Raw genomic sequence first — 13,052 nt, forward strand, 5'->3', positions numbered from 1 at the left:
TCTTTGCCCTATCACATTTGTAGTTAGATTGTTTACCCTTGTGTTAGTTTATATATCATTGCATATCTTTATCATATAGGATATATCTCATTATTCATATTGCTTATCCTAGCTCATATCTCTTGTTGTATTTCATACTTGCTAGGATAACTTGTTAATTAGTTTTAATTGGCATAAAATCAGATTAGATTAGCATAAGACCCTAATCACCCCCCTCTAGGGTCTAACACCCCCATTATTTCATGTATCATTAGTAATACTCACATTGATAAGGCGTTTTTAGACTTAGGGGCCAGTGTCAATTTGCTTCCATATTCAGTCTATCAGCAATTGGGTCTAGGTGTACTGAACCCAACCAAATGCACCTTACAGTTGGCTGATAGATCTGTTAAGGTCCCTATGGGTGAGTTAGAGGATGTTCTGATTAAGGTTGGAGATTTTTTTTCCAGTAGATTTTGTAGTCTTGGAAACACAGCCTATTTCCAATCCCAAAGGACAGACACCTGTCATCTTAGGACGACCTTTCTTAGCCACTTCTAATGCTGTCATCAACTATAGAACTGGTCAAATAAAGCTGTCCTTTGGGAATTTGACTGCTGATCTTAACATTTTTAATCCGGGGGACCAGCCAAATAATCAGCCTCTAAAAATAAATTATATCCATGAAAGATCAGAAGAAGAAGAAGAAGAAGAAGAGTCTGATTTGAGTTTTGAGGAAATTTTTGATGAAGAGTTAGAGTTTTTAGAAGAAGCAGATCAGGTCCTTGAGAATAATGAAACTGTGTTAAACATTTGCTGCTTTGAATTAAATTTTGAAGAACTCTTTCTTAATGAACTTAGATTCTTGGAGAATAATCAACAACCAAATTTTCAGAACTCTACAGAAGAATTGGTTGTTAGAAAATAAAACTTCACAGTACAAGAGTCTGAGTTCATTAAGAAATACAAAATGCATGACACCAATAATACCTACCTTACTTTGTTGCAAGAATTATTGAACACCCCGAAATGCTTGGAATTTCACATTATTGATCATATCATTCTGAATTTATTTAAAATACGGGGAAGAATTTTCAACAATAAGGTAGGATTCAATGTAGAATACGAGCTCTTCGTGTTGAACACTTCATTCTACATTATCTGTTTTGTTTATTTCAGAATAATAAAAAGTATTTATTCTTCTCTCATTCAAGAGTTTCTTATTCAGTTAAAAAAAGAAAAAAAAGAGAAAAAAAAACAACAGAAAAAAAGAAAAAAAAAGAAGAGAATAATAAATTTTTGATTCCATCCTCCTCAGACCAAAGGTAATTGCAGATTTTCATCAGCCGACCAATTATAAGTACTTCACTTTTTATCTGCTTTACTTTGTAAATTATAGAGTTTGCATTGAGGACAATGCAAAATTTTGGTGTGCGGGTGGGAATTAGTTTTTTTCTCTCTTTATTTTACATTTTTAGTTGCATTTTTGTCAATTTTTTTTCTTTTCCTAAAAAAAGAAAAATTATAAAAATATCGTCACTTGCCAAGTTGATAAAGTTATGTAATAATTGATTTATTTGATAAATTTTAAATTTTCTAATCTGTTATTTACTCAAGTTCACCTTTTATGATAACTCTAAATAAAGTTCTTAAGAAATGATTTTCAAAGTAGTATACTTTACTTAAGCCTTAACTTTGATCTTTATTTAAAATAATGGAATGCATGCTTAGCTTAGAGTTAAAAATAATTTTTCAAAGTGGCTTGACTTACATATTTTTTAGAATATATATACATAAAAAATTACAAAAGAAGAGTGCGAAAAATGGGCACAAAAAAAACTCTTAAATTCAAGGTGATTCTATCTTATAAAGCCTAAGTTGACCGAGTAATTAAGCCCAATGAGTATTTTTATACTTAATAACCTAAGCCCAATTGGGTTGGGATTCATTAACCTAAAACTCGTTAAATGGTTGCTTAGAAAGCCCGTTAAAGTAGAAAAAATCACCAAGGAAGAAAGAGTTAAAAAATAATAATAATAATAAAATAAAAATACTAATAAATGTTTTATATATATAGTTATATTTGTATATATGGTCTTGGAAAATATTTTAGATCAAACAACTTGAATATTATTTTAAACAAAGAGTTAGCATGTTATTTTCAAAACTTTTAAATTAAATTTCTAAGCTTGGCTTGGTTTTGTATTGCTATAATGAGAAGATTTTCTAGGAAATTTACCTTAGAGTTATATATAAAAACGTTTTCTTGAGTGATAACTAGCTTCAATTAGATTGTCTAAAGTTATCAAGTAAATTTAGTTATTTACTAACTTCATTAATTTTTGGCAAGATGACCGAATTTTTGTGGGTATATTCACTACAAACCCTCACGAGACTACAACTCGTCCACTAGGGTAACCTAAGGGTTTAAAGGCTTGTTGTATGCGCTAAAATACACGCGCGATTCCTGCGAAAGTGAGTTAGGATTTTCTTTCTTTCTTTGCTAAGAGACTAGCAAAAGTTTAGGTGTCGGGGTATTTGATAATCATATTTTATTACAATTTTATACCCTCATTATCTATTTTTATGAATAAATATACCAGCTAATAATTATTTTTATCTTTAATTGCAGGTTAATTAAAAAATAAAAAGCCCAATATCTCTTCTCTCAACAAAGCCCATGAATTAATGAAGAATATATGCAAATACATGAAAGAGCCCAAGCCCAAGTCCGCAAGCCCAAAGCCAAAGCCAAAGCCAAATAAAAGAGAAAATCAGCGAATTGCAAAAGGAGGGATATGGGTATCGATGCCAGCATCGATGCCAGCATCGATGCTGGTATCGATACCTACGTCGTTCTGTTACAGATCAAAGGCTAAAATTTGCTTGTTTTGGATAAGATTTCAATCCAAGGGCTCTCATTCACTGATGTTTACTATAAATAGGGGTAGAGAGTGAGGGGTTAGAAGGGTGAAAATTTTTGTAACTCCTTTTAGAGAGGAGGGCTACGCTTAATTGAGAAGGTCTTCCAAATTTGTAACTTTTTGTTACAATTAATAATAATAATTTTTTCACCACTTTAAATATTTCTTCTCTTTGTTGTATGATAAAGATGGAGATGAAAAATTATTTAGAGGTTTGCATTTCTTTTCTTTTTCTCTTTTATTTCTTTTTATTGCTTATTAGTTTAGATTTTATTTCTATGCTTATAGTTAGATTTTATTTTCTTGTTAAATAGCCAAGAGGCTAGAACCCTCTTGCCTTAGATTTATTTCATGCTTATAGAGTAGATTGATTTTCTTGCATTTAATTCTTGTAATTTATTTTGTAGTTTAGATTTTGTAATTTATTTTGTAGTTAGATTTTAATTTCTTACACTATTCACCTTGAGGCTAGAACCCTCTTGGGTTTAGTTTTTTTTTTTTTCAGTTTCTTTGATTCGCCTTTAGGCTAGAACCCTCTAGGGAATCACCTTTTTCTAAGAAGTGGATTCAATTCTAGATTACCCATATCTTTAATTGAATCCGTCATCTTTACTTTCTTGAATTTTATTTTTATTATTGATTTTCATTTGTTTCTCGATTTTATTCATTCTTCTTTCTCGTCTTATTGATCACATTTATTTTTACTCACATCCACTCTCAAATACATTGATCTACACACTATCACTCTCATTATCTCTCCACAATCACATTCACTCATCACTCCTATTTATCACGCACACAACATAAGAACCAATTTTATAATTTCTCCTACAAAACACCTTCCTCGTGGGATCGATAACTCTTTATACTATAACTTGATTAGTTGTGCACTTGCAACTTTTTGGTATATGTTTATGCCGAATCATCGTCTCAACCAAATGTAAGATTCGTAACATTCGTGCCTTTCTTATCCAATTGTTGAAGGACTCAGCAACGTTCGAAGTAACATGGCCATACCTGTAAATCACATGAAAACATAACAACTAAGAAGTAACCTTAACAACCAAAAACTAACCTTAACAACGAAACCGTAAACTTAACAACAAAACTCTAACCTTAACAACGAAATGGTATACTTAACAACAAAACTCTAACCTTAACAACCAAAACCTAACATTAACAATAAATCTTTAGACCTAGTAACATAACAATAACCTTAACAACAAAATTGTACCCTTAATAATGAAAACCTAACCTTAATAACAAATATGTTGACTTACTGTAACCTTAACAACTAAAATGTAGCCTTAATAAATAAAGTTTAAACAATGTTATCATACATTATACAAGGGAAATAAGCGTTTGTCCATCTCTCCGGGGAGTATTCCATTGCAGTAACATAAGCCCTTTGATCGATCGATGCCAATTCTTGCATGTAATCATCCCATTTAGAAATTGTGTACTTGTAAGCCGCGATTTGTAATAAATCACCCAAAATTTGAGCGACATTTGCCTTGTGACCCAAATCCTTCATCTTTTTTTTTTGAAATTCTCGACTAGATGCAGAACACACATTCAATGTAAAACATCTGGAAAGAATTCCTCGATTGCTACCCTAATACCCTTGTCGGCATTAGAAATCATTACCAGTTGATGTGGAGGATTTTAAGGCTTTTCCCTATCATATAGTATCGTCCACACTCCTTGTAAGAACCATTTCCAGTTATTCTCATGGTCAAATACACAATAAGCCAGAGAAAATATTCCTTGGTTGCTGTCATATCCCGTGACACTAAGTAGTATACCTCTGTAGCGGTCTTTAAGAAATGTTCCATCCAAAACAAGAGAGGCCTACACCTAACAATGAACCCTTCAATACAGGCATTATAACTTATGAACAAACGCCTAAACCTTTCGTCATTAGCATCAATAGCAACACGACTTCCTGGATTAGTTGCTTGAACCATGGCTTCATACCTGCATAAATATAACAACAAAACAGTAACCTTAGCAGCCGATTCATAACCTTCACAACAAACTCATAAACGTAATAGCCAACACATAACATTAACAACCAACTCGTATACTTAACAACCAACCGATAACCTTAACAACCAACACATATACTTAACAATCAATCGATAACCTTAACAATCAAGCCATATACTTAACAACCTACGCATAACATTAATAACCAAAGCATAAGGTCAGCAACCAATACATAACCTCAAAAACTAAAACATAAGGTTAGCAACCAATACATAACCTTCACAAGTAAAACATAAGGATGAAAGAATGTACCATCTTAGTGAATCATAAGCCTCATCATCGTCACCGTATAGTTCCTGTTTTGCTCTCTCTTTGCTTTTCCATGTTTTACAGTAGTTAATCTTGATGCCATAGTATGAGAACAAGTTATTCTTGATATCAATTGGACGAAGATCTGGCCTAACCTTCAAAACAGATTATATTTGGCTTGCGATGAATTTTCGTGATGCCCTTGAGTTGCCAGCATTAGCTCCATGTTGACCGCAAGTGTGGGTAGAACAGAAATTCTTTATATTAAGGAATTACAACCAGTCTAGATGAGACGAGACCAGACCAGACGACACGAGACGAGACGACACCCCTTATTTCAACACGAAAAGTGGTCGTAGTCTACACGCCCTACGGTGTCAGTCGACACGCTCTGACGAGACCAAACGAGATGAGTCCAGACGAGACGACACCCCTTGTGTTGACACGAAAGGCAGTCTTAGTCGATACGCCCTACGGTGTCAGTCGACACGCTCTGACGAGACCAAATAAGACGAGTCCAGACGAGACAACACCCCTTATGTCGACACGAAAGGCGGTCTTAGTTGACACGTCCTACGGTGTCAGTCGACACGCTCTGACGACAACAAACCAGATGAGACGAGACTAAACGAGACGAGATGAGACGAGATAAGACCAGACAAGACGACACCCTTTGAGTCGACACGAAAGGCGGTCTTAGTTGACACGTCCTGCGCTGTCAGTCGACACCGCACTGTGATTCTTTCCTATTGTATGATATTCTATTAATATCTCGATAGCTCACTTACCCCTTTTAGTTCCAACAATTATGTAACTAATCAAGTAGTTTTAGATTTTATGTAACTAATTGATTCTCTTGTAATCCTACAAATATCTTCTAATGTCAATGAAAAAGGCTATGCTATTATTCAGCAATTTCAATACTTTTACATGGTATCAGAGCCGTTCTAGATCTCCCATTCTAGACCTCCTCCCACCACTCCTTTGCAAACCCTAGCCGCAGTCTTCACTATGACAACTGGTTCTCAGATCACTATCATCCCCAACCTAGAAAATCCAACCCAAAACCTTCAACTCATCAACACTTCCCATCAATCCATCCATAAATTGTCCTCCACAAATTATATTGCTTGGAAACTCCAGATTGAGGCCATTCTCATTAGTTATGACCTCTACAAATACATAGATGGATCTCATCCATGTCCTCCTTGCACCATCACGACCAACAACGTTGAAGCTCCCAACCCAGATTTTCTGCATTGGACTCGACAAGATAAACTGCTGTTTGGCACCCTTGTCGGTTCCATTTCCCCTCTCTCATCCCTCTCATCCAACAAGCGGCCACCTCCCGTGAAGCATGGCAGACTCTTGCCAACACCTATGCTAACCCAACACGTGGTCACATCAAGCAAATCAAGGACCAGATCAAGCGAGCCACGAAGGGATCACAATCCGTTTTGGATTATATGCAATATGTCAAATGCTGAACAGATCGTCTCGCTACACTCGGCAAACCAATGGACCATGAGGACATCATTGAGAAAATCTTAGAAGGTCTCGATGATGACTATAGCCAAATCGCTGATATAGTGGAAGGCAGGGACAACCCCATCTCGTTTGACGAGATTCATGAGAAACTCATCAATAGGGAACTCACGCTTCAACAGTCGCAATCCGTCTCAACCCCGCACCCCGCTGTAGGCACTAAAAATGGTAAGAAATGAAGGAGGGTCGAAACTCACTACAAGCACGACGAGGGTCGTCACAATGGTGAACCTCAGCCTCAATTCATGAAGTTTGTCTTAGCTAAATAGGACAAACAACACCACACCCCTCAGAAGACAAACTTCATCATTGAAGACGAAATTCACCCAAAGACGAACTTCGTCTGTAGGCACTCAAAAAATTGCCAATAGGCAGACGAGGGTTGCAACTCATTATAACAGACCTCGTTAGCCAAGACGAACGTCAAAGTTTAGTTGAAATTTAGATTTGAACTCATAGAAAGGCGAGACTCGACAAGACCACGAGCTCCGACTCGATAAGGAAACAAAGCTGGCTGACATCGCCTTTCGGGTCGACATGAAGAAACATCGAATTGTCTGGTTGACTGGGTCGAGTGGACTCTCGGCGAGTCATCTTCGATAGGAGGGGACGATTAACACCACCTTTCGAGTCAACATAGGGGGTCGTCTCGTCCGATCGGTCGAGATGTCTACTTATGTCAGACTTCAAGCTGATTAACACTGCCTTTCGAGTCAGCACAGAGGGTTGTCTCATCTGGTTGGTCAAGATGTCTACTTATCTCGGACTTCGAATCAATCATCACCTCCTTTCGAGTCGACATGGAGGAGGTCTCGCCCCGGACTTCGAGTCGATTATCACCGCCTTTCGAGTCGACATGGAGGAGTTCTCGTCCCAGACTTCAAGCGATTATCACCGCCTTTCGAGTTGACACAGGGGGTCGTCTCGTCTCGAACTTCGAATCAATCATCACCGCCTTTTGAGTCGACACAGGAGGTCATCTCGTCTCGGACTACGAGCCGATGATCACCACCTTTTGAGTCGACACAAGGGGTTATCTCGTCTCGAACTTTGAATCAATCATCACCGCCTTTCGAGCAGGCACATGGACGTCACAGCAGCGAAGCTCGACATCGAAGTCAAAGCTCGCCAATACAGCGAGGTTCGATATCAAAGACGAGGTTCACCAACACAGTGAGGTTCGACATCAAAGACGAGGTTCACCAATACAATGAAGCTCGTCACTCACTTCAAATTAGGCTGTAACGGTCCCAAAGACCATGACAGCCACGTGAGCTAAGTGGTAGGCGTCGGTTACGTCGACAGCTGCATCAGTTATGCCCACGTTCCCATAAGTTTAGCACATCAGTTACGTGCTAAACTCCTATAAATAGCCTCGAGCAACTATTAGGGAGGGGGGAACTAGGACTTTTGGGAATTTTTGGAGGGGTAAACTACGCGCACAAGAGCATTCAAAGATCTACAACACCTATCTAAGCTCTTCAGCAATTTTGTTCTGATCGTCAATGGGAAGCAATCTCAGCACGAGCATCGAGGGAAGCGTTCTTTTGCCACCAAGAACCCACATTAAATTAAAGAGAAGTCGAATCAAAACTTCTCTTCCTCTGTAATTGAGAGAGAGTGATTGTAATAGATTCGTACCGAACGATCGAATCTTAATTCTTCAAATTAAAGAAATCAATCAAACTTTTTCAACCCTATAGAAGATGCGACCACAATGGGAAAAGTCATTCTTTCCGACGAACTGGTGGTGGTGCAGTCAGACAAGATTGCAATGGGAACCGAGGTTGAAACTCTAGTCATAGAGTTCGACCAGATGAAGTATGAGGAGTTTCTCTCCTTTGGTAAGTCCAGTCCCACGAAGGCATGAAAGTGCCGTCGAGTCTCTTATAAGACTTTAGCCTATGTGGCTTCAGATGATTCAACTCGAGTTAACCTCGAGGAAAAGTCCTTGCCTCTAAAAAATGAGGCTCTAGCAACTAGCCATTCGACTAAGAAATGGGTTTTCAAGCAACCTAGCCGAACTTCAGCTTCTACTAACCAACGTGGCAAAACTCTGGCTACTGTTGACAAACCTTGCCTAACTTTGGCTGAGGCAGTAGCTTCTGTTGGTCCACTTTCGAGACGTGCACGATAATGTCAACGTCAGAATTAGGCTCACCGCAAGGCTCGAGCCTTGGTCTCGTTGGATGGTTTCCACTATCAGCCACCGGACAATATGTCTAAGGTCCATAAGTCTGTTGAAGGTCATTCAGCTGAAGTGCGTCAAAATGATGAACTTCGTTCCTGCATCCAATGGTACTCAAATGACAAACATCATCTTCAACACGAGACTCGTTTGAAACAACCATTGCAAGCTTGCCCTGCTGTTCGAGCTAGCCAGATTCAAGCTCATAGAAACAACAAGCCTTGCCCATGCATTCAAATATGCCCAACTGACAAACCTCATCTTCAACATGAGGCTCATACAAAACAACCAGAGCAAACTTGCCTTGCTGCTCAAAATAGCAAGACTCGGGCTCGACGAAGTGATGAACCTCATCAAAAAGACGAATATCATCTTCAACCTCGGACTACCATTGTCACAGAGAAACGTTTGAGGATCTAAGATGAAGTTCGGTACAAACAGCAAAGCCGTCCATGGAACCAAGTTCGTCTAGTCGACGAACCTCGCATCAAACACGAGGTTCGCCAAACCGCTCGAGCTCTTCGATCTCTAACACTTAGAGATTCTTGATCATGCACTCCCAAATTGCCAGAGCTAACTAGGGGTGGTCCTAGTACTAATCTCCATGACTATCTTGTCCGCAAACGTAGTATAAGCCAAATGCAGTGTCATTGTAACTGTGAGAGGCTCATCTCCGTAGTCCTTTCTTGATGCCAATGTGGAGGGCTGGTACCTAAGCCTTTAGTCTTCGAGCGATTGTCCGAACCTTTGATAGTTCCATCGCCTAGAAGAAGACGCTTTCATCCTAGGAAGCATGAACATGTGAAGGCGATGATTAACATGGCTAGCAAAGGCAAGGGTAAAACCCCAGCTGATTCTTCCAAGTCCTCTGATCCTGAATACTCTCCAGGACTAGGTGAAATGCTTATTGAGGGGCAAGGTGTCCATCGGCATACTAGTACTCATACCAGTGTGGTGATTCCATTGGATTATCAATGATTAGTAGGCATTACAGACGAGGCTAATGAAGAGCCTAAAAACTCAGCTGTTGCAACCTCTCAGCCTTCTAGTACCGATCAAAGTGAACAGACGAGTGCTCACATGGCCGAAAATGATGAAGACATGGCAAGGAGGTTGGAAGAGCAACAATCAACTATCCTCCAACAATAAGAGTCTATTAGGCACTTAGAAGAAATTGTGGACAAACTCCTTAAGGAGAAGAAGAAGACGAAATCTACCACCGAAGCATCAGGATCAAGGCACCGGCGACCTTCACCCAGTGCTCGGGAATCTAGCCGTTGAAACCAAGATGGCAATAATGAAGAGGATGAGGATGAAGAAATTTTCAAAATTCATTCTGAGTCGTCCGAAGCTGAGTCCAACCCTCATAAGAAAGAGTGAGACCAGAAGTTGGACGACTTTCAGAAGCAGCTTGATGTTTTGAAGCTTCAGAGAAACTTCAGAGAACTGGGGTGGTTAGACCGTACCCTGTTGAATGGGGTGCCATCCCTTATCCTCCAAAGTTCAAGCCACTCAACCTACTATAATTCGATGGCAAGGGTTCTCCTACCCAGCATGTTTACTACTTCCAGGCACAAACTGGACATATAATGGGGAATGATCCCATTATGATTCGACTGTTCATTAGCACCCTCAAAGGAGTCACTTTTGAATGGTTCCACAAGCTGGAACCAGGCTCCATCAAATCTTGGGCTGACATGGAAAGGCTCTTCATGGCCAGATTCTTCGATGATGACATAGAAGTATCCATTACTACCCTGCTAGCTGAAAAGCAGAAGAAGAAAGAGTCTGTCAGCAACTTTGTCAAGAGATTTAGAAACCAGTCACTGTATTGCCGTGATCAAATCTCTTAAAATACATTGATCGAGATGTGCTGTAGTAATCTCTCAATCCATATTTTGTCCAAGATTGGAGCAGTGGAGATCCAGACTTGGAAAGAACTTGTTCGCCAAGGTGAATGTAGGTGTCAAAAATTACCTATAGGTTCTCGCACGTAGTCCGAGATCGAAGGAGAGAGTTAGAGCTAAAATACCTGAGGTAGTACAAACTGGTTCGCACAGTGCCTAGCCACCATTTGGTGGCTCGCATAAATAACTAACATTTCGACCACGATGCAATTTGATTCTGGAGAAGCTCAAAGGACAAAAGTTGTAGTTCTTTTCATCAGATTTCCAACTCATCTTGAATCACCTTATTCTAAGATTGAACGAGAGAGTTAGAGACAAAATACCCAAAGAAATACAAATTGGCTCGCACAGTGTCGAGCCACCATTTGGTGGCTAGCACAAATAACTAACATTTCGGCCATGATTTGATTTGATTCTAGAGAAGATCAAAATACAAATGTTGTAGATCATTTCATCATCTTTCCAACGTATCTTGAATCACTTTATTCTGAGATCGGACGAGAGAGTTAGAGCCAAAATACTTGAGGAAGTATAAACTGGCTCGCACAGTGCCGAGCCAGGGGGGAGCCACAATTTGGTGGCTCTCACAAAGAACTAAGATTTGGGTTATGATACGATTTGATTCTAGAGATACTCAAAATACAAAAGTTGTAGATCTTTTCGTAATCTTTCCAACGCAGGTTAAATCACCTCATTCCAAGACCGAACGAGAGAGTTAGAACTAAAATACCTGAGGTGGTATAAACTGGCTCGCCTAAGGCCAAGCCACCATTTGGTGGCTTGCACAGTTCCGAGTCACCAGATGGTGGCTCGTGCCCAGAAACGCCGAAAACACGTTTTTTGATGGGTTTTAACGGTTTTCGCAGGATTCTTCCGTTCAAGAGCCTCCCAACTATTTTAAAGTTATCCCTAAACATGGTTAAGCGGTTATTAACTATGGATGAGCTCAAATCATCAAATCCTATCCTAAAATGCTACAACCGAAGCCTATAAATACAAGCCTAGGGCCTTCATTTGTAGAGATCTGAAATTAGAGGGCGAGATGCTGTCAAATTGAAGAGTGGAGCATGAATTTCAGAGGAGGGCTAGCAGATCTTGGCGAACTTCAGCATAAAAAGGAAGCTATTCGAAGGATCTGAGGCCCGTTCCCCCTATTCTCCGGATCAAACTTGGTTTTGATCTTGAGAAGAGTCGTAATCTCGCTTGGTTGAGATTATCACTTCTGCGATTATTTCCTTTGTGAAGCAAGAGCATTAATTAAATTTTCTGTCAACCGGATATGATCTGTGGCAGTCCATGTACTAACGTGTCCTCGGCATAGGCAAAGATCCCACGCAAGCAGCGGGTGATAAACGTCCTCTACGTGTGTTTGAAGAGAGTTGTAATTTTTATTTTATTTTTGTTGTAACGAGAGATCTTATAAAAAGATACACTCTCTTGAATCTGTAATTAATAAATAAATTTAATAGATTCAACAATGAATAAACCAACTTTCGACACAAACACGCTAGCGACCACAGTGGGAGGTTCTTATCTCTCTGCCGAGGCTATCGTGCCGCAACCTCGGATCAAGATCTCGGTCGAAGAAGAGGTCGAGTACGAGTTCGACCAGGCCAAGTTTGAGGAATACCTCTCCTCATCCTCTTCAAGATCTTCCTCGTCCTGCAAGTACAGGAAGATATCGGCAGCAAAGAAGGCTCGGGGTGACTCTCACACAATTGTTGCCGTGGCATCCCCTCACAACGCTCATCCTACATCCAATGCAGCCGAGATTTCAGATCACAACTCAGTCCAGGAGTTGTTTAATGAAGGCACGCCAAATCTGACAAAGAGGGCTCGTCAGAAGCAACACCAACGCCTTGCATGTCAGGTTGCCAAGGCCTTGGAGCTAGTTGACGGGATCCGTTATCACACTAATCTGAAGTTCAGGGAGCGCCAAGCACCTCAACAACAAGCAAATGGCCTCTCCTCCAAGCCATTAGCCAATGAATGAGTCCATGTCAAAAAGACCCATTCAACTCTCGAGGAACGCATCTAAAAGCGTCGCGCACGTGCCGCACGCACGCGTGCCTTAGCACGAAAGACGCAAGACACGAAGGAGGACAAGGTGGCCAAGAAACCACCAAAACCACGTCAAGAATGGAGGCTAAAATAAAAAACAGTGATTCGAACAAGTGCCAAGACACCCAAAAATTGCGAGCCAGCAAAGGG

General features: G+C 39.8%; 1 protein-coding gene across 1 annotated transcript; it reads right to left on the bottom strand.

Moving 5' to 3' along the window:
• Positions 4,225–6,461, bottom strand: LOC109838822. Its single transcript, XM_020407245.1, has 5 exons — positions 6,270–6,461; positions 5,205–5,356; positions 4,815–4,880; positions 4,551–4,760; positions 4,225–4,459 (listed from the first exon to the last, which is right to left on the bottom strand). The coding sequence occupies exons 1-5, from the start codon at positions 6,459–6,461 to the stop codon at positions 4,225–4,227; spliced, it is 855 nt and encodes a 284-aa protein (XP_020262834.1).

The sequence above is a fragment of the Asparagus officinalis genome, chromosome 4 (genome assembly GCF_001876935.1).
Source record: "Asparagus officinalis chromosome 4, Aspof.V1, whole genome shotgun sequence".
Classification (NCBI taxonomy): Eukaryota; Viridiplantae; Streptophyta; class Magnoliopsida; order Asparagales; family Asparagaceae; genus Asparagus; species Asparagus officinalis.